Source organism: Danio aesculapii, chromosome 13, assembly GCF_903798145.1.
Source record: "Danio aesculapii chromosome 13, fDanAes4.1, whole genome shotgun sequence".
Lineage (NCBI taxonomy): Eukaryota > Metazoa > Chordata > Actinopteri > Cypriniformes > Danionidae > Danio > Danio aesculapii.
In genome coordinates, this window is record NC_079447.1 from 51,637,649 (window position 1) to 51,657,427 (window position 19,779).

At 38.0% G+C, this 19,779-nt stretch overlaps 1 protein-coding gene across 2 annotated transcripts in view; it reads left to right on the plus strand.

The window, feature by feature from the left end:
- Positions 1 to 19,779, plus strand: part of fam83b (family with sequence similarity 83 member B) — a 39,266-nt gene that overhangs the window by 6,020 nt on the left and 13,467 nt on the right. For both annotated transcript variants that reach the window (XM_056471389.1, XM_056471390.1), the window contains exon 2: positions 1,676 to 2,172. In XM_056471389.1, coding sequence (XP_056327364.1) covers positions 1,714 to 2,172 — 459 coding nt within the window. In that variant the 5' untranslated portion in view covers positions 1,676 to 1,713. The remainder of the gene's footprint in view (positions 1 to 1,675; positions 2,173 to 19,779) is intronic.

Genomic DNA, 19,779 nt, shown 5'->3' on the forward strand with positions numbered 1-19,779 from the left:
TTGTCTTGGTTTCCCGTGTTTTGACCTTAGCCTAGTTTGTCTTTTTGTCCCTGTCTGCCTTTCGACTTCTCGCCTGATACTTTTGACTACGATTCTGGACTGCCTTTATACATCTGTTTGCACCTGTGTTGACCATTGCTTGCCTGACTACCCAATAAACCTGCATGTGGATCCGAATTCAGTTGTCTCTGTCACTCCCCGTGTTACAAGTACAGAGCGTATTGTAAAATTTTTGAACATTTTCAAAGCATTTTCCTGTGTCAAAATAAGAGTTGTCATCAAAAATCATTACATCTGCTGAAACGCAGAGAAAGTTGTGGCCAAATTAACCCTTAAGTGCTGTTGGGGATGTTTTCATCCTCTCTGGGGTGATTTTGTGTCTTAATTTGACCATAACTTTCAGCTAGCAGGATGATTTTTGGTGACAAATCTTATTTTGACACATATTTTGGGAAAATGCTTCAACAATACACTCTGGGCAAATTGACTACCCTTCTGTTATGTTCAGGATGAAGTCACCCACTGAATTAAACTGCTTTAAAAATGCATCAGATAAATATTTTTACTATTTATTTTGCATAAATCTGTTCATCAACCTCAGTCCTGATCAAAACTACTGAATTGTTTAGAAAATTACAGGATTTTAACTCTTTAATTGCCAAGTTTACAAATGATGTCACTGATTTGGTGAAAAAAGCACATAAAATGATGTATTTTTAATATAAAAAGTTAAAAAGTAATTGTGGACTGGATTTTTTTCCCTTTTATCACAGTCTAGGACATATGAAACAACATTGACTTACATTGTTTTTGATTAATTTTCATTTTTTTAAATCCCTAATTTACTGTTGGGGGCTGTTTTCGCCCTACTGACTTCCATTATAACCACAATTTTTGATTGCAAAGCCATGACATCATATAATCATGCATTTTTAATTGTTGCTGGTTTTCCCTGTTGGGAAGAGATCAAAGTTGGCACTATTAACCCGTTAGGCCTGTGCAAAAAAATTTTCTGGATTTAATACGGAGTATAACAGCAAATGAAAGTATGTATGTGTGTCTGTGAGTGTGTGAGAGTGACCTTTGCGCACTTTGATGTGTCTGAGAAAATCAAAATATGCATCTCAGCTCTTAGAACTACACGGAGTAAATAAAAACAAAGACTGTGTGTTTATGCACCATCATATGTGGCTATAATGGAAGTCAATGGGGTCAAAACAGCCACCAACAGTAAATTAGGGAGAAAAACTGAAAATCTAACAATGCATCAAAGCCAACGTTGTTACTAATCGTTCACATGTCCAAGACTGTGTTAAAAGGTTAAAAAAATCCAGTCCACAGTTATATTTTATATTAAAAATACGTCATTTTGTGTGTTTTTTCACCAAATCAGTGACATCATTTGTGAACTTGCCAATTAAAGAGTTAAAATCCTACAATTTTATAAACAATTCAGTAGTTTTGATCATGACTGAGGTTGATTAACCTCAATTTGGGAAAAAGTATTTATCTGATGCATTTTTACAGCAGTTTATTTCGGTGGGTGTTTTCATCCTGAACATAACAAAGGGGTAGCCAATTTGAACAGTACACAAGAGTTAAGAGTCAAAATCCCCCCAGATTCCCCTGCACCCCAACACAAGGGTTAATTACGACATGTTTTGTTGTTTCCTAGGTCTTTCCTAAGGCTGTGTGGTGTTTTGAGGACTCCAGATGGTCACGGTGATGGAATCCGACTTTTCTCTGCTATCCTCCTCAAAGGGAGAGTTCAAGCCTGAAGATTACATACAGCCGCATTACAAGGAAGCGTATCGGTTAGCCATAGACTGCCTGGTCAAAGATGGAGAAGCGTCTTATCAGAGTTTCATCAAAGAAGAAGGCATATGTGATTTTCTCTCTCGGGAGGAGATCCAGCATATATCAGAAAACGCTGTGCAGCCGCCAACCGGAAACCACTCTGAGGAGGTGGACTGTCCGCGAGACGATACCACATCCACGGGGACATATTGGCCCACTCATTCTGACACCGAACCACCAAACTTGGATTTAGGCTGGCCGGATGGTCCGCTCAGAAAAATAGAGACCAGCATTGACCTGCTATTTCACCCACCGAGGCAGAACAGCCCGACTATCAAAGAAGTGATCCGGAAACAAATACAAGACGCCAGGCAGGTAATGTTGATTTAACAATGTAGAACAACAATTTTACAATGTAGAGTATGTCAAAGTAGCTTAACATAGAAGTTCTTGTAAAGTGAAACTGCTTCAAGGTGGCACGGTGGCTTAGTGGTTAGCACTGTCGCCTCACAGCAAGAAGGTCGCTGGTTTGAGTCCCGGCTGGGTCAGTTGGTGTTTCTATGTGGGGTTTGCATGTTCTCCCCATGTTGGTGTGGGTTTCCTCCGGTTTCCCCCAGTCCAAACACATGCGCTATAGGGGAATTAAATAAACTAAACTGGCTGTATTTGTCTATATTTGACCCAACGCTGGGTTACAACAGCCCAGCGTTTTTTTCATTGTGTTCTATTTCATCTGTCATTTTATTCGATTTTTGTTTGTTTGTTTGTTTGTTTTTATTATGAATATTTTAATCCCCATGAAAATAATTAGGATTTTATTAAAATATTTGAGGGCTTAGAACCTTTTTTTGTTTTTTAAGAGAGGTTTTATTAATACTATTTTAATCCAAACGTAAATTTAATATTAATATACATACACAAAAATTACATTTAATTTAAAATGACACTTTTTAAGCCAACGGTTGGGTTTGTCCAAGTTTGACCCAACATTATGTAACAACCCAGCAATTTTTTAGCATAAGGCTGTATTCTCCACCTCAAATGATGTAAACATTCATTCATTCACAGCCCCTACACAGAACATAGAAACATATTCATCTGAATATGTTGTTAAAGGTTTAAGAAGCCCTGGAGTACTATTTTTTTCAGGTTTTAACAGATATGTGCGTGTTGAGCATCAGTTAAGACAATGTTAGGCCATGTCAGCTTTAATTGTGGATAAACCTGGATTATTTTGAGCTTTTTTCAGCTAACTTCATCTTCCGGGTTTAAGATAATTTTTTTAGGAATTCAAAATCAGTGACGTGGCGCAATTCTGCTAGTGGAGGTATGACATGTCGGTTTCTCATTATTATTGATAGCGGAGTTTTCTTATCCTATAAGAGGACGCAGTTTCTTAATTATTCAGCACTGCACATGCTTTCAGATGACAGACCCATATGGACAGAATACAGACCTGCCAAGCTGTGAGACAGCACAAGGCATGCAGAATTCAGGTGGTTGTGAAGGGTTGTATGTGTTTGTTTTCATGATCCTCTGGGTTTGTTGCATGTTTTTCCCTGTGATGCTGTGAGGGCTGATACAGCTGTTGGTTCGCAGCAAGAACTTTTGTCGGGAGAGCTGTATGAGTATTGGAGAATGGCGAACTTCAGAGGACTATCAGTTGAGTTTGTTACCATTCAGACACATTTCCGTGCTGCTGTGTTTGCACAAGTTTAAAATCCTCCAGATTAATAGATAGGGAAAGAGAGCTGCTGTAGACCACTGCTATCCACTTTGACTGTTTGCATTCAGACTTGGGGACTCAGGAGGAGAGAAGTCCTCCTCATTTATATTGTTTAAACATGATTATCTTTATATTGATATAACGATATATAATCAGTGGCAGATTTAGGCATGGGCAATGTTTCCATCGCCCAGGGCGGCATCTTGCTAGGTGCAGCATGGAGACCCCCCCTCCTCTAACTTTTGTTTACGATATGGGGTCACGAACAGTAGCATCTTGCTAGGTGCAGCATGGAGACACCCCTCCCCCATCTTAACTGTTGTCCACGATATGGGGTCACGAACAGTAGCATCTTGCTAGGTGCAGCATGGAGACACCCCCCCCCCCCCATCTTAACTGTTGTCCACGATATGGGGTCACGAACACCAGCATCTTGCTAGGAGCGGCATGAAAATAAACACTCTTTAAGTTTGTCACACACCTCCCTGCTCTACACTTTCATCCACGACAATACGCACCTCCGCTCTTCACTTTCATCCACAACACCTAGAGCGCCAGTTAAACTTGCACAGCTACTGTATATAATGGTAGAATGCTATTTAAATTGTAGTTATGCATATAAATTATATGATATTACAATAAGCCTTTTGTATATGTAACAGTATTGCGTATCGTCTTGAGCCGGTAAGCCCTGTGACAGTTGTTGTCCTTCCTCTTTCTCCCCTGCTCTGCCGGCCACGCCTACTCCTCCCTCTGCTCGCAACGCTCCACGCCCATCATGGAGCTTTTTTGGAAACAATTCTGAGGTAGACTTGAACTGAAAAAGGCGAGTTTGACCCTTTAATGTATAAAACAATATATTTTAAGGCTACTTTTTAAAACATATTTCTGATTGGTCAGACCAAAACCCAACCATTGGTTTTAAAACATATACATATTCCCAAATGTTTTGTTCATAATGTGCCCAATTTTGTGTAGCTTATATATGCGCATTTTAATCTAACTGAACTGATTTATTCTGATTGGTGGAGTTTTCTGTACGCCATCATTAGCGATGCTCTTTTTTTCAGCTGTTAAGCACAACTACTTTTAAAATAAATAATGAAGATTGACAGCTTCAGCCCAAGCATATACAGTACATACCATGTACTGAGATTAAAGACACTCCTGCTATTAAAAACCTGTTTTCCTGATTTGCATTTAGTCATTTTGCTTTTGTCCAAATCGACTTACAGTACAATTGAGGAGGCATTCAGCAGTTCAACAAGAAGAGGCAATGCACACAACAACAAGTGCTGATTATACAGAGCAACTGTTATAGTGCTCAGAGAAGTAAGTGCTAGACTATTGAAGGTGGAGTGATACTAATAATAATTGACATTTGAATGATACTAGTTAGTAAACAGTCTGGGAATGAAACAGATCATTCCACCAGTAAGGAACAGTGAATGGAAATGTGCTGGAAAATGTTTGGATGCAAAAAAATTAGCAGTAGTGACTACTTTGTTCATTTCTTCAATGATGTATTGTGCTGTGGTGGTTGATCAGTGAGTTACTCACTGAGGGAAATGCATCAGTGGTTGTCTGTTATTGAAAGGTTGTGGGTTCAAAGCCACGACCTTTCATCATCATCATCATCATGCCCTTGTGGAAAGCTCTTAACCTGAGATTGCTCCAGGGAGATGCTTTCAGTTGTAATCTGTAAGTCGAAAACCTTCCAGATCACACAGATGTTGACAAGGTCATGCAAGAAAAATCGGTTCCCTCCGGAGTGTGTGATAACTAAAAGCACAAATCCTAAAACGCATGCAGATTTAGCATGTTTGAATGATTTATTTGTTATTTAAAGTGGACGTATTATGCAAAAGTCACTTTTATAAGGGGTTTAAACACAGTTGTGTGTCAACAGTGTGTGAATATAGCCAGCGTCTAATGGTAAACATTCATTAACTGTATTTTTTATAATCAGACTTGATAAAAACTGAAACACTTTGATTGACATTCCTCCTTTGTACGTGTCATCAGAGGGGGAAAGCCCCGCCCACTAGTGACCATCTCTCCCTCATTAGTATAAACAGCCCTGAGTGAGAAGCAGCCGCTGCAGATAATGCCAGCATAGACTCAGAGGATTATAAATGTGGAGTTTTTGATGAAACACATTTTCACACAGATATCAGCCATTATGCTGACTCACAGGCATTTATAGCTCCGCCCTCTTTTGAAAAGAGCACGATCACATTTGCATTTAACGCGACAGCCATCAAAATGGCACAATGAGAATCAAAGCCTAAAAGGGTCAGATTCAAGTTATGAAACATTATTTGTGTGGTATTTTGACACACACACACACACACGCACACACCCTGGGGACATCAGAGACATGTTTTACATCTTGTAAAAAGGGGCATAACAGGTCTCCTTTAAGCAATAATGTTTAGCATTTCAAAACAGGCCTACCGTGCTACATTGCATAAATGATCAAATATGCTTCTGTAGAAGCCACAAGTCAGTGTTGATTTTGCAAATTCCAGCGAAGAGCTGCTCTGCCCTCAGTCCTGAGGCAAGAACTTCTGACAAACAACACCCTTTATCTGGATGCATTTGAATATATTCCATGTTAGCGCTTACCTAAAACCAACAACTAAAAGGCTATAGTCATATATTGTCATTCATTGTGTGTGTGTGTGTGTGTGTGTGTGTGTGTGTGTGTGTACAGTTGAACTTTATAACCACCATGTAGAATATGTAAAATGCTAATTATTTTTTACCAAAATAAGACGAATCATACATAATGCATGGTATTTTGTTCATTCATTCATTTTCTTTTCGGCTTAGTCCCTTTATTAATCTGGGTTCGCCACAGCAGAATGAACCGCCAACTTATCCAGCACATGTTTTATGCAGCGGATGCCCATCCAGCTGCAACCCATCTCTGGGAAACATCCATACACACTCACTTATACACTATGAACAATTTAGCTTACCCAATTCACCTGTACCGCATGTGTTTGGACTGAAACCGGAGCACCTGGAGGAAACCCACGCGAACGCAGGGAGAACATGCAAACTCCACACAGAAACGCCAACTGACCCAGCCAAGGCTCGAACCAGCGACCTTCTTGCTGTGAGGCGACAGCACTACCTTCTGTGCCACTGCATCGCCCTGGTATTTTATTATTATTTGTAATCATTATTATTATTATTATTATTATAACAAGATTTTAACATAAAAAAGGTTTACATATACACAATAAAACTATTAAAATAAATTAAAATTAAACTAGGGGCAACACGGTGGCTCAGTGGTTAGCACTGTTGCCTCACAGCAAGAAGGTCACTGTTTCGAGTCCCAGCTTGGTCAGTTGGCATTTCTGTGTGGAGTTTGCATGTTCTCCCTGTGTAGGCGTGGGTTATCTCCGGGTGCTCCCCCACAGTCCAAAGACTTGCGCTATAAGTGACTTGAATAAACTAAATTGGCAGTTCATTCCACTGTGGTGACCCCTGATTAATAAAGAGACTAAGCCGAAGGAAAATGAATTAATGAATGAAATTAAATTATACACTTAAAAATTATTCTTCATTGCAATATTGCACTTTCTACACATAAAAACAAATACACATGCTTTGGAGTGTTAGCTGCAGCACACTACGCAACAAGCTATTGTAACCCTACTGAAAAACACAGCTTAAACCAGCCTAGGCTGGTTTTAGCTGGTTGACGAGAGGTTTTAGAGGGGTTTTGGCCATTTCCAGGCTGGTTTCCAGTCATTTCCAGCCTGGTCTTAGCTGGTCAGGCTGGAAAATGACCAGCTAAAACCAGCTAAGACCACCTAGCCAGGCTGGGAGCCCAGCCAAAACCAACTATGTCCAGCTTAAACTAGGCTGGTCAAGCTGGTTTTAGCTGGATTTAGCTGTTCATTTTCCAGCCTGAGCAGCTAAGACCAGGCTGGAAATGGCTGGAAACCAGCCTGGAAATGGCCAAAACCCCTCTAAAACCAGGCTGGTCGACCAGCTAAAATCAGCCAACCAGCCTAGGCTGGTTTAAGCTGGATTTTTCAGCAGGGAAACCATAGATATATACACTAGATATCTCAAACCTGAACATGTGTTAATGATGGACATGCCGGATATCTACCAAGATTTACGTATGTGGAAGGGCTATTAATTATGCCTGTAGTGATATATTATCGACTCGATGACGTGTTGTGAAAACACACTGCAAAACATTTGGGAATTAAGTTGATTTGGATTGATAAGTTGATTAGTTTTTACACATTTAAGTGGATTGAACATAAACCAATTAAGTTGTCCCCCCTAAAAAACTCAAGAATTGTGTTGTTTCAGCTCAGTTTAACAGCAAACATCATATTTTTGAGTGCACCCTACAAAAACGCATGTCTGCAAGTGTTAAAGAGGATGTCATGTGGTGCAGCGTTTCTCCTCCAGCGCGTGTCTGGATCAGGCGGTGAACATCTCTCATGCCGACCCCAGGCAGATCTTAAAGGCAGCGAGTATAAATGACAGTTCACCAGACATGGATAATCAAAAGCCAGAAGTAACTGTGCATTTTTTCCCATCAAAGCACCGCTCGCTTTAGGGGGTCTGTTCAAGCTCAATGGGCTCAGAGGAGTCCAGACAGACACAATCTCGTGCTGGTGACCAAGCTGGACAGTGTTACTTCACAATTTATGCACTTATATAGCTTATTTATAGACTTTATATAAGTTACATTTGTGGATTATTGCCTCATTCAGTGTTTTAAATGACAGAATAGAAGTGTTAGCATTAAAAAACAAATGTGTGCTCATATATTTTTTAAAGTGGGGTCTGAGGCAGTATTAGAATCCATATGCAGAAGTTTTATTAAAGGGTGTAGGCAGAGACATCAGTGAGTAAACAGGCGGAAGGTCAGCAACACATAAGCAGTCCAATCCAGTCAACCAACACAGGGGCAAATCCAGACGACGTAGTGAGAGTGCAGGCAGAGGTTCAGTATAACAACAAACAGTCCAAAACAGAGCAAGAGGGCAAAGACAGATAACATACTAGATCAAGGCAGGCAGGGTCATACACAGGCAGGCAGTCATTGGAATAACGCTTGGTAGTGCAGGTAGACTGGCAATACTTCGCAAAGAAGCATGGCCTTAGCTCTCACTGAAACACAACACAAACAGGAAGTGACTGCAGAGGGAGCGGAGCTGAGTCAGTAGTCGGGCGAGGGCTCCCTCTGCTGGCGTGGTGTTACAATTTTTTATATAGATGTTTTTTTTTGTTTGTTTTTTACTTCTCAGAGTTAAATATATGTAGTGTTAATATTATAGCATAATAATGTTAAAAGTCTCATTAATTTAAAACGAATTTTTTTAGATGTTGGTATTAGTATTGTTAGTTTTTAGCATGTCTGAAATCTGGTGTGCTCTTGAACAGTGACGCAATTCGCATTTAGGAGATTTGCAATTGATATGAACATGTAAAGCTTGTAGTTTGTCACTTCCGCCTAAATGGATCGACGGTTTTATTCACGTCACCTCATACTTCAGTTACTCATCAAATCTTCCGACCAATCAAATGCTGTCTAGTGTCTGACATGCCCCGCCCCCTTCAATACACATTTGATGCACTCATTGAGCCACTCTGGCAGAGCAGTGATAAAACAAAATGCTATTGGCTGTTTTATGAAAGGGGAGGAGCTACACTATGTCCCTCCCTCTCTTCATGTTCGAATATGAAACATTGAATAAAAATGCACATTTCAAAGCACTTAACGAGACCTTTAAGGTTATAATGTGTCAAAAGTTTCACCCTTATACTATGGAGGGCTATTGAATGCTCGATTCTGATTGGATGATGAACATTCTAGAGTGTGCAGTTATTTTCAGATAAGCACACAAACTAAAATAGACAGTTTCACATCACTACGCTGAACAATTTCACCTTTTGAGAACTAGTTCAACCATGGCTCGTTATTTATGCGAAATACGTCCCAGGATGTATTTCTTTTGCAGTTTTTGTCACGAATTCACTAGAGGCCGCTGTGTCCGCTTTTTCAGATCTCAAATTTCTGCTGTTCACGCCTGCTGTTCTCGCATAAATCCACCAGAGGCCGCTGTCAAATGACCGACTGATCCAATCACCCACTTCCCTAAACCCAACCGATAGTGTTTTCAAAAGCACTGACTGACCCAATCACCCACTTCCCTAAACCCAATCGATAGTGTTTTCAAAAGCACCGACTGACCCAATCACCCACTTCCCTAAACCCAACCGACAGTGTTTTCAATAGCACCGACTGACCCATTCACCCACTTCCCTAAACCCAACCGATAGTGCTTTCAATAGCACCGACTGACCCAATCACCCACTTCCCTAAACCCAACCGATAGTGTTTTCAATAGCACCGACTGACCCAATCACCCCCTTCCCTAAACCCAACCGATAGTGCTTTCAATAGCACCAACTGACCCAATCACCCACTTCCTAAACCCAACCGATAGTGTTTTCAAAAGCACCGACTGACCCAATCACCCACTTCCCTAAACCCAACCGATAGTGTTTTCAAAAGCACCGACTGACCCAATCACTCACTTTCCTAAACCCAACCGATAGTGTTTTCAATAGCACCGACTGACCCAATCACCCACTTCCCTAAACCCAACCGATAGTTTTCAATAGCACCGACTGACCCAATCACCCACTTCCCTAAACCCAACCGATAGTGTTTTCAATAGCACCGACTGACCCAATCACTCACTTCCCTAAACCCAACCGATAGTGTTTTCAAAAGCACCGACTGACCCAATCACCCACTTCCCTAAACCTAACCAATAGTGTTTTCAATAGCACCGACTGACCCAATCACCCACTTCCTAAACCCAACCAATAGTGTTTTAAAAGCACCGACTGACCCAATCACATGCGTTACAGGGGAATTGAATAAACTAAATTAGCTGTAGTGTATGAGTGTGTGTTTGTGAATGTGAGTGTGTATGGGTGTTCCTAAGTACTGGGTTGAAGCTGGAAGGGCATCCGCTGTGTAAAACATATGCTGGATAAGTTGTCGGTCCATTACGCTGTGGTGACCCCTGTTGAATGAACATAAAAGGATTACCCCCACAAGAATTGTGTTGCTTTAGTTTATTTAAAATGAGGAGTCTGAAAAAGCAGAAACAATAATGTCTTCAGTAGTGTCTTCCATCATACAATCCTTATTCAAACGATATTATCGGCTCCTGTTTATCCACGCCTTATCACATCCATAAAGCTAGATCAACTCTGCACCAATGGAACGTCACGATTTCGTTCCCAGTCGCACACATGCATCTGCAAATGTTCCTTCTTTTTGTTATTATTATTAATCATCCCTCATAATCAAAACACAAAGACGACTGCAGTGCTCAGACAGCAGGCTTTGCTTTCTCACTTGTAACTAATGAGGATTTGCTCCACACCCCGGCAGCAGGCCCTTCTCTTCACAAGACAGAATGTTTTTCCTGCAGTAAAGCCGGCTTGTCGTGGGCACACCTAGATGTTTTCTGGCACTCCTGTCACATCACCTGCGTACGGTATTGCTCAACAACCTTTCATTGTTTGCTCGGTGTTTGTTCAGAACCGTATGGCAGCCGCTGTTGCTGGGGAGAGACTGCTGTAATCTTTTAACGGGAACAAATGAAGGAGAGCATATTACACCTGTGCTGGTTTCCTTACACTGGTTACCAATCCATTTTAGAAATATCCAAGTTTTAGGAGCAACAAATAATAACTTGCCTCCTAGTTGGTATTGGCATTTAGTACTCTTTATTTATTTATCATGCCTTGATTTTTAGATATTCAATTAGGGCAGTAAGATCAGACTTTGCTTAGACGTATAGAATATGTGGTCATGCTGCAGTGGAAACAGAATGAATATTGTGTCTGACTCCATCATGAGCTTGGAGGACTGCATCCATACATCTCTACAATGACTCAAATCACTGATTAATGAAGTCATCTGGAATGGCAAAGAAAACGTTCTTGCAGGACTCCCAGAGTTCATCAAGATACTTCGTGTTCATCTTCAATGCCTCCTCCTTCATCTTACCCCAGACGTGCTCAATAATATTCATGTCTGGTGACTGGGCTGGCCAATCCTGGAGCACCTTCTTTGCTTTCAGGAGCTTTGATATGGAGGCTGAAGTATGAGAAGGAGCGCTATCCTGCTGGAGAATTCACCCTCTCCTGTGGTTTGTAATGTAATGGGCTGCACAAATGTCTTGATACCTCAGGCTGTTGATGTTGATCATCCACTCTGCAGATCTCTCGCACGCCCCCATACTGAATGTAAACCCCAAATCATGATTTTTCCTTCACCAAACTTGACTGATTTCTATGAGAATCTTGAGTCCATGTGAGTTCCAGTCGGTCTTCTGCAGTATTAGTGATGATTGGGATGCAGATCAACAGATGATTCAGCAGAAAAATCCACCTTCTGCCAAATGATCAACTAGAAGTCAAGTTATTATTTGTTGCTCTTACAGCTGGGATCCACCACAAGACTATTGTCAGGTATTGTATGTTTTTAAATCCCTCCATGGCCTGGCGTCTGAATACATTTCAGATCTAATTAGTATCCATCAACCTATGAGATCTCTTTATTATATTGATAGACAGTAGCCATGCTTCCATCCAAAGATGGGAATTAAATATATGCGCAAAACTGGAATATCGCATAAAACATTTGCGAATAAAGCAACGTTTCCATCGAACGAGTCCAAGAAAACAAATTGTTACTCCTGATAAACTGCCACCAAATATCAACAGAAAAATGGAAGTTGCCACGTCAGGAGATGGCGTTATTTCGTATGTGCTAACTTACTAGTGTCTTAGAGCACAGGCGAGAACACATTCGAGACAAGTCGTGTCATCTTGATGGTTTGTCATATCCTTTTAGAGGCATCTTTAGAAGCATCATTTTTAAAAAATAAAAATTGCAAAAATACCTTAGATGTAGCCGAGCTACTTTTGCCATGTAGCTTTTAGCTTAGCTTGCTACATTTCCCAGGGGGTAGCTTTTAGTGTAACGCTACATTTTAAGTAGAGAAGCTAATAGCTTAGCTCACTACATTTTTCAAGTAGCTTGCCCAACACTGGAAATCACGCAATCGTGACGGCCTTTCTTATTCTAGATTGCTTTTGAAGTCCGAACTACCGATCGGTTTAGAGAAGGAGGTGGGTGGGTCAGTCTGTCAGTCGACAGCTAGCTGGCCTGGTCGGCTGAAGTGTATATTGCGCCCTCTGGTGGACTGACAAGAGAAGAGGACGCGCGAGAGAAATTTGAGATCATCAAAAGGCATACACAGCGCCCTCTGGTGGATTTGCAAAAACAAAAACTGCAAGCAGACGTGCCTCCAGTTACGTATTTCGCTATCCACCGAAATGCCTGGGTTGTTTTAATCATGTGTTAGGCTGTTTACTTGTTTGTATGAGTTTTATGTTTTGGTAGCCATTGTGGTTAGTTGAAAGTGCTCTAGAAACATAATTGAGTTGAGTAATCTGCACAAGACTGAGGCAGAAAGTGATGAACCTGGTCTTATCACATCTTTAGCACCGGTTCAACAAGTTGCGACTACAGCTGTGTTCAAGAGCGTGATTTAAAGGAAATCAATCGATAGCCTTGTCTGTCATTATTAGTGATTCGCTGGGCGAGCAGGCAGACTGGAGAAAACGTCAGGAATTTGTCCTATTCTCCTGTGACATTACACAGGTTTACTGCTCAATCACAGACTCATCGGGGCTTTATGAAACGTGCATATTTTACTTGATGTTTGACGTAATCTCAAGTGAAACATGAAAAGAGGGCGGGGCGTTTAGTAGCCCCTCCCCCTTTAAAACAGCCAATGGTGTTTTGTTTTATCACAGCTCTGCCAGTGAAAGTGTTTGAGCTCAAGAGCATCAAATGTGAAGCATCTTAAAAAGGGGGCGGGGCATGTCAGACACTAGCATTTGATTGGTCAGATTTGATTTGAAGATTTGAAACTGAAATGTGAGGTGACGTCGAAAACATGGTTGATCATTGATTGATTTTTTTCAGTGTGCTGTGCAGTATACTGTATAGTGAGTGACATTAAATGAAGCAAGACATTTTGTCCATGAACATCTGGATCTGTTCAGAAGATCGATATGTCCAGAGCAGAGTTGGTGTCTCATTAGGGCACCTAAGCGAACATGTAGTGCACTTCTCACACAAACCAATCTCAGTGTGTGGAATGAAGCTTGTGTTCCTGAATCTCTGATTGCATGAGCACTGAAACACTTGAGAGATCCATACAGTCAGGAGGGGAAAGTCTAAATGGGATACAGCTGCAGATACTTACATCAGTACAGCAGCATTTTTGTGACACTGCACAACAATAATGAATATTTTTACATTACTGTGATGAGTCGGTTTAGTGTTGGGGTAGAGGAAGACGTTAATAAAATACATTAAATGGGTAATTTAATAAAAAATATGAATAAAACTTGTTATAATTAGTGATTTTACATTAGTGTGAGGGTTGGAACAGGGGTAAACGTTAATAAACTACAATTTAATGAGTAATTTAATAAATAATATGAATAAATCTTGGTATAATTACTGTTTCTACATTACTTGTTGGTTGGGTTTAAGGTTGGGTAGGGGTAGATGTTAATAAAATTCATTTTAATGGGTAATTTAGTAAATAATATGAATCATACTCGCTATAATTACTGTTTTTACACTACTGTGATGGATCGATTTAGGGTTTAGAGTTATAGATGTTAATAAATTGCACTTTAATAGGTAATTTAATGAATAATAGCAGTATTACTCAGTATAATTACTGTTTTTATATTTCTGTGATGGTTGGGTTTAAGGGTAGACGTTAATAATATACAATTGAAAAGGTATTTTAATAAACAATATGAATAATACTTGGTAGAATTACTGGTTTTACATGTGAGGGTTGGGTAGACGCTAATAAAATACAATTTATGTGTAATCTAATTAATAATATCAATAATACTCAGTATAATTACTGTTTTTACATTAGTGTGGGGGTTGAGGTAGAGGTAGACATAAATAAAATACAATTTAATGGGTAATTTAATATATAATATGAATAAAACTTGTTGTAATTACTGTTTTTACATTACTGTGATGGTTGGGGTGGGGGTAGACATCAATAAAATACAATTTAATGGGTAGTTTAATATATAATATGAATAATACTTTGTATAATTACGGTTTTTACATTAGTGTGATGGCTGGGCTTTGGGTTGGGCTATAGGGACATTAATAAGTTACATTTATTGGATAATTTAATAAATAATATGAATAAATCTTGGTATAATTACTGTTTCTACATTACTTGATGGTTGGGTTTAGGGTTGGGTAGGGGTAGATGTTAATAAAATACAATTTAATGGATAGTTTAGTAAATAATATGAATCATACTCGCTATAATTACTGTTTTTACACTACTGTGATGGATAGATTTATGGTTTAGAGTTATGGTAGATGTTAATAAATTTCACTTTAATAGGTAATTTAATGAATAATAGCAGTATTACTCAGTATAATTACTGTGTTTATATTTCTGTGATGGTTGGGTTTAGGGGTAGACGTTAATAATATACAATTTAATAGGTATTTTAATAAACAATATGAATAATACTTGGTATAATTACTAGTTTTACATGTGAGGGTTGGGTAGACGCTAATAAAATACAATTTATGTGTAATCTAATTAATAATATCAGTAATACTCAGTATAATTACTGTTTTTACATTAGTGTGGGGGTTGAGGTAGAGGTAGACATCAATAAAATACAATTTAATGGGTAATTTAATATATAATATGAATAATACTTTGTATAATTACGGTTTTTACATTACTGTGATGGCTGGGCTTTGGGTTGGGCTATAGGGACGTTAATAAGTTACATTTATTGGATAATTTAATAAATAATATGAATAAATCTTGGTATAATTACTGTTTCTACATTACTTGATGGTTGGGTTTAGGGTTGGGGTAGGGGTAGATGTTAATAAAATACAATTTAATGGATAGTTTAGTAAATAATATGAATCATACTCGCTATAATTACTGTTTTTACACTACTGTGATGGATAGATTTAGGGTTTGGAGTTGGGGTAGATGTTAATAAATTGCAAATTAATAGATAATTTAAAGGATAATAGCAATAATACTTTCTGTGATGGTTGGGTTTAGGGGTAGACGTTAATAAAATACAATTTAATGGGCAATTTAATAAATATTATGAATAATATTCAGTATAATTACTGTTTTTCCACTATTGTGATGGTTGGTTTTTAGGGTAGTCATTGATAAAATATAACTAATGGTTAATTTAATAAATAATATAAATAATAGTCTGTATAAATGATGAGTTTACATTACTGTGAGGGTTGGGATAGGGGTAGATGTTAATATGTAATTTAATTACTAATATCAATAATACTCTGTATAATTACTGTTTTTATATTAGTGTTGGGGTTGGGGTAGGGGTAAACATTAATAAATTACAATTTAATGGGTAATTTAATATATAATATGAATAAATCTTGGTATAATTACTGTTTTAACATTACTGTGATGGTTGGGGTAGGGGTAGATGTTAATAAAATACAATTTAACGGGTAATTAAATATATACTGTAGTATGAATAATCCTCTGTATAATTACTGTTTTTACATTCCTGTAATGGTTGGTTTTAGGGTTAGACGTTAATAAAATACAATTATGGGGTAATTTAATAAATAATATGAATAAAACTGTATAATTACTGTTTTCCCATTACTGTGATGGATGGATTTTACATTACTGGATGGTTAGGTTTAGGGTTGGGCTAGGACTAGACATTAATAAAATACATTGTAATGAGTAATTTATAAATATTCTGAATAATATTCAGTATAATTACAGTTTTTCCACTACTGTGATGAATGGTTTTAAGGGTAGCCATTGATAAAATACAACTAATGGTTAATTTAATAAATAATATAAATAATACCCTGTATAACTACTGTTTTTACATTACTATGATGGCTGGGTTTAGGGTTGGGGTAAGGGTTTGTGTTATTAAATTACAATTCAATGCGTAATTTAGTAAATAATATGAATAATACTTGGTTTTACACTACTGTGATGGTTGGGTTTGTGGGTAGGCATTAATAAATTGCATTTAATGGGTAATTTAACAAATAATATGAATAATACTCTGAATAATTACTGTATTTGCATTACTGTTATGGTTGGATTTAGGGTTTGGGTAGGGGTAGACGTTGATAAAATACAATAATAGGTCATTTAAGTATAAATATAACATTGTATTTCGAATGCAAGACACCGTCGTTTCTTTTTCCCCATTGTAGTCACTCTTCTAGATGCACGCTTTACTTGTGTGTTTTTCAAGCTTTGATTGTGCCTGGCAGTAATGACGCCTTTTCAGTGCCACACGAACAGGTAAATTATGAAGACTGAAGCAGGACGAAAAGAGACACTATTTATTATTAACAACTTATTATTATGTGTTATTAGGGAAAAAAGAGAAAGGTTGTCCTTTAAAAAGCATGATGAATGCAAGAGTGTGCAGGAGTGATGAGCTGAAAATGCTAATTATTTTATTTTCAGGCTTTACTTTATAAAATGGATCATTTCAGCCAGTTAGGGTTAAACAAAAACTGGGTAAGTAAAGCATCACGGGATGTCGATCTCTGCTCTGTCGACTTTTGATGTTGAAAATTCAACTCGACAGTTTAACAAAGTAAATTTTAGTGACATTTTAGTAGTTTTAAATAATATAATGTATAAGAAATAGCTAATATATAGAGAAATAAGGCTGTAAAATAACAGAAAATGTGCTGGCAGTTTATTACAAAATATCAACCCAGACAATATTTCACTTTACACCAGGGGTCAGGAACATTTTTTCAGCAAAGAGCCATTTCAGATTTTTTTTATCCAATGCATTTTTTAAAGAGCCATATGGGGTGTGTGTATATAACAAAACCTTTATTTATTTATTTATTTATTTATTTATTTATTTATTTATTTATTTATTAACAAAAGCTTTATTTATGTCCATGCACGACTCAAAAATAAACAAATATGACGCATCATAATGTATAAAGAAAGGACAATTTACAGATTATTTTTTCTTTTTGCCATCGTCACTCATGAATGTTTGAATTTACGTGTGTTGGGTTACAATAGAAACGTCAATTACCATAGAAATGTAAGAAATATAACTTGCCCTTTATTGTTGTTGCGATTCAAGTTAAACCACAGCACCACATGTGCGCATTGGTGGAAACGTCCTTTCATTGTAAACCGAGTTCTTATTCATTTGTAGAAAATACAATATAAAGGGAGATGTAATTGTATTTTCAATAGGAAACTGATTTCACTGAAAAAAGTGTTGCATGCAGAACTGTTGCAAACTATTTATTTTTTTTAAAATTTAAACAAACAAATTCAATTTAATAATGTTCAACTTAATTTGTTTGTTTAAATTCAGCCCAAATAAATTGTTTACAACCACTCAACGTAAAAAAAATTGAGTAAATCCAAAGAATCTTCTTTGAATCATTTTTTCAGTGTAGTAACAGTTCTATTTTTAAACAGATCTGAAATACTATTGAAGAGAGACAGCTAGAGAGCCACATATTTTTGGTCAAAGAGCCACATGTTGCATGCAAAACTGTTGCAAACAATTTATTTGTGTTGAATTTAAACAAACAAATTAAATTGAGCAATCTTCAACTTAATTTGTTTGTTTCAATTCAGCCCAAATAAATTGTTTACAACCACTTAATGTAAAAAAATTGAGTAAATCCAAGGAATCTTCTTCTGAATATTTTTTTCAGTGCTCCCGAGCCATAGGTTCCCTACTCCTGCTTTACACTATTACAATTGATCATTAAAGTCACTTCTTTTTTTCAAGGTTAAACATTGTTGGAAGAAAGCTCAAAGTAATGGAACTAAAAACTAAGAAGAAAATACCATCTAAACTGTTTCCCTAAAAACAATGGGTTTCCCCACTGAAAAAAGTGTTGCATGCAAAACTTTTGCAAACAATTTATTTGTGTTGAATTTAAACAAACAAATTAAACTGAGTAATGTTCAACTTAATTTGTTTGTTTAAATTCAGCTTAAATCAATTGTTTACAACCACTCAACGTAAAAAAATTGAGTAAATCCAAGCAATCATCTTCGAATAATTTTTTTCAGTGCTAGATACGCCTCCCGCCTTCAGTTTTTAGGACTTTCTTCCAGTATTTCATGCATCATGAACAGTAAGCTGCTCTGTCCGTCACAGACGCTGATTCATGTTCCCACCACTGACTTTTTCTGATACAACCATAATCCACACACAAGATTAAATCAGATGCACAAGAATATTGAATGTTTGCCCTTGTGTTTTTCGGCTATTCCCCTGTGCTGGCAGTATATTATGCCTGTTCTTATATCATATATATACTTATATCTGTGCTCCATCTCTGTTTACACAACACCAGACAATCACTGCAAATGCAGTTTGTGTGCAAGACCAAGTAGAATTGAAAAACGAAAATAATACATGAAAATACGTGTCTTCAGTCCTAACTTGCAGTTATTACCCATCAGGCACACAATGTCATTCATACATTGCTTCATTCTGATTCACTTTCCTTGGGCTTGGTCTATATTTCAAAAGACGCCACAGCTGAATGAACCGCCAACTATTCCAGCATATGTTTTACGCAGCGGATGCCCTTCCAGCCACAACCCAGTATTGGGAAACAAACATGGACACTCGTTCACACACACACTCACACACTACGGCCAATTAAATGTATCCAATTCCCCTATAGCGCATGCGTTTTGACTGTGGGGGAAACCGGAGCACCCGGAGGAAACCCACGCCAACATGGGGAGAACATGCAAACTCCAGACAGAAACACCAACTGGCCCAGCCGGGACTCGAATCAGCGACCTTCTTTCTAACCACTGAGCCACCGTGCTGCCCTACACTATAACATTTACAATATGACTACACTTTTTTAATATACACATGTGGGATGCCCTACTGCTTTAATTGAGGAGAAAAAGCAGATTAGTTATGGTGTTGCACAGGGTGTGGTGGGACTCAGCTTAAACAAAGACATCAACAGAACATCTTAAACCTGCAGCGGCTTGAATCGAGGAATGCTGATCGTCCTGAAAATCGCACACCAGCACTAAATCTTTTAATAATAC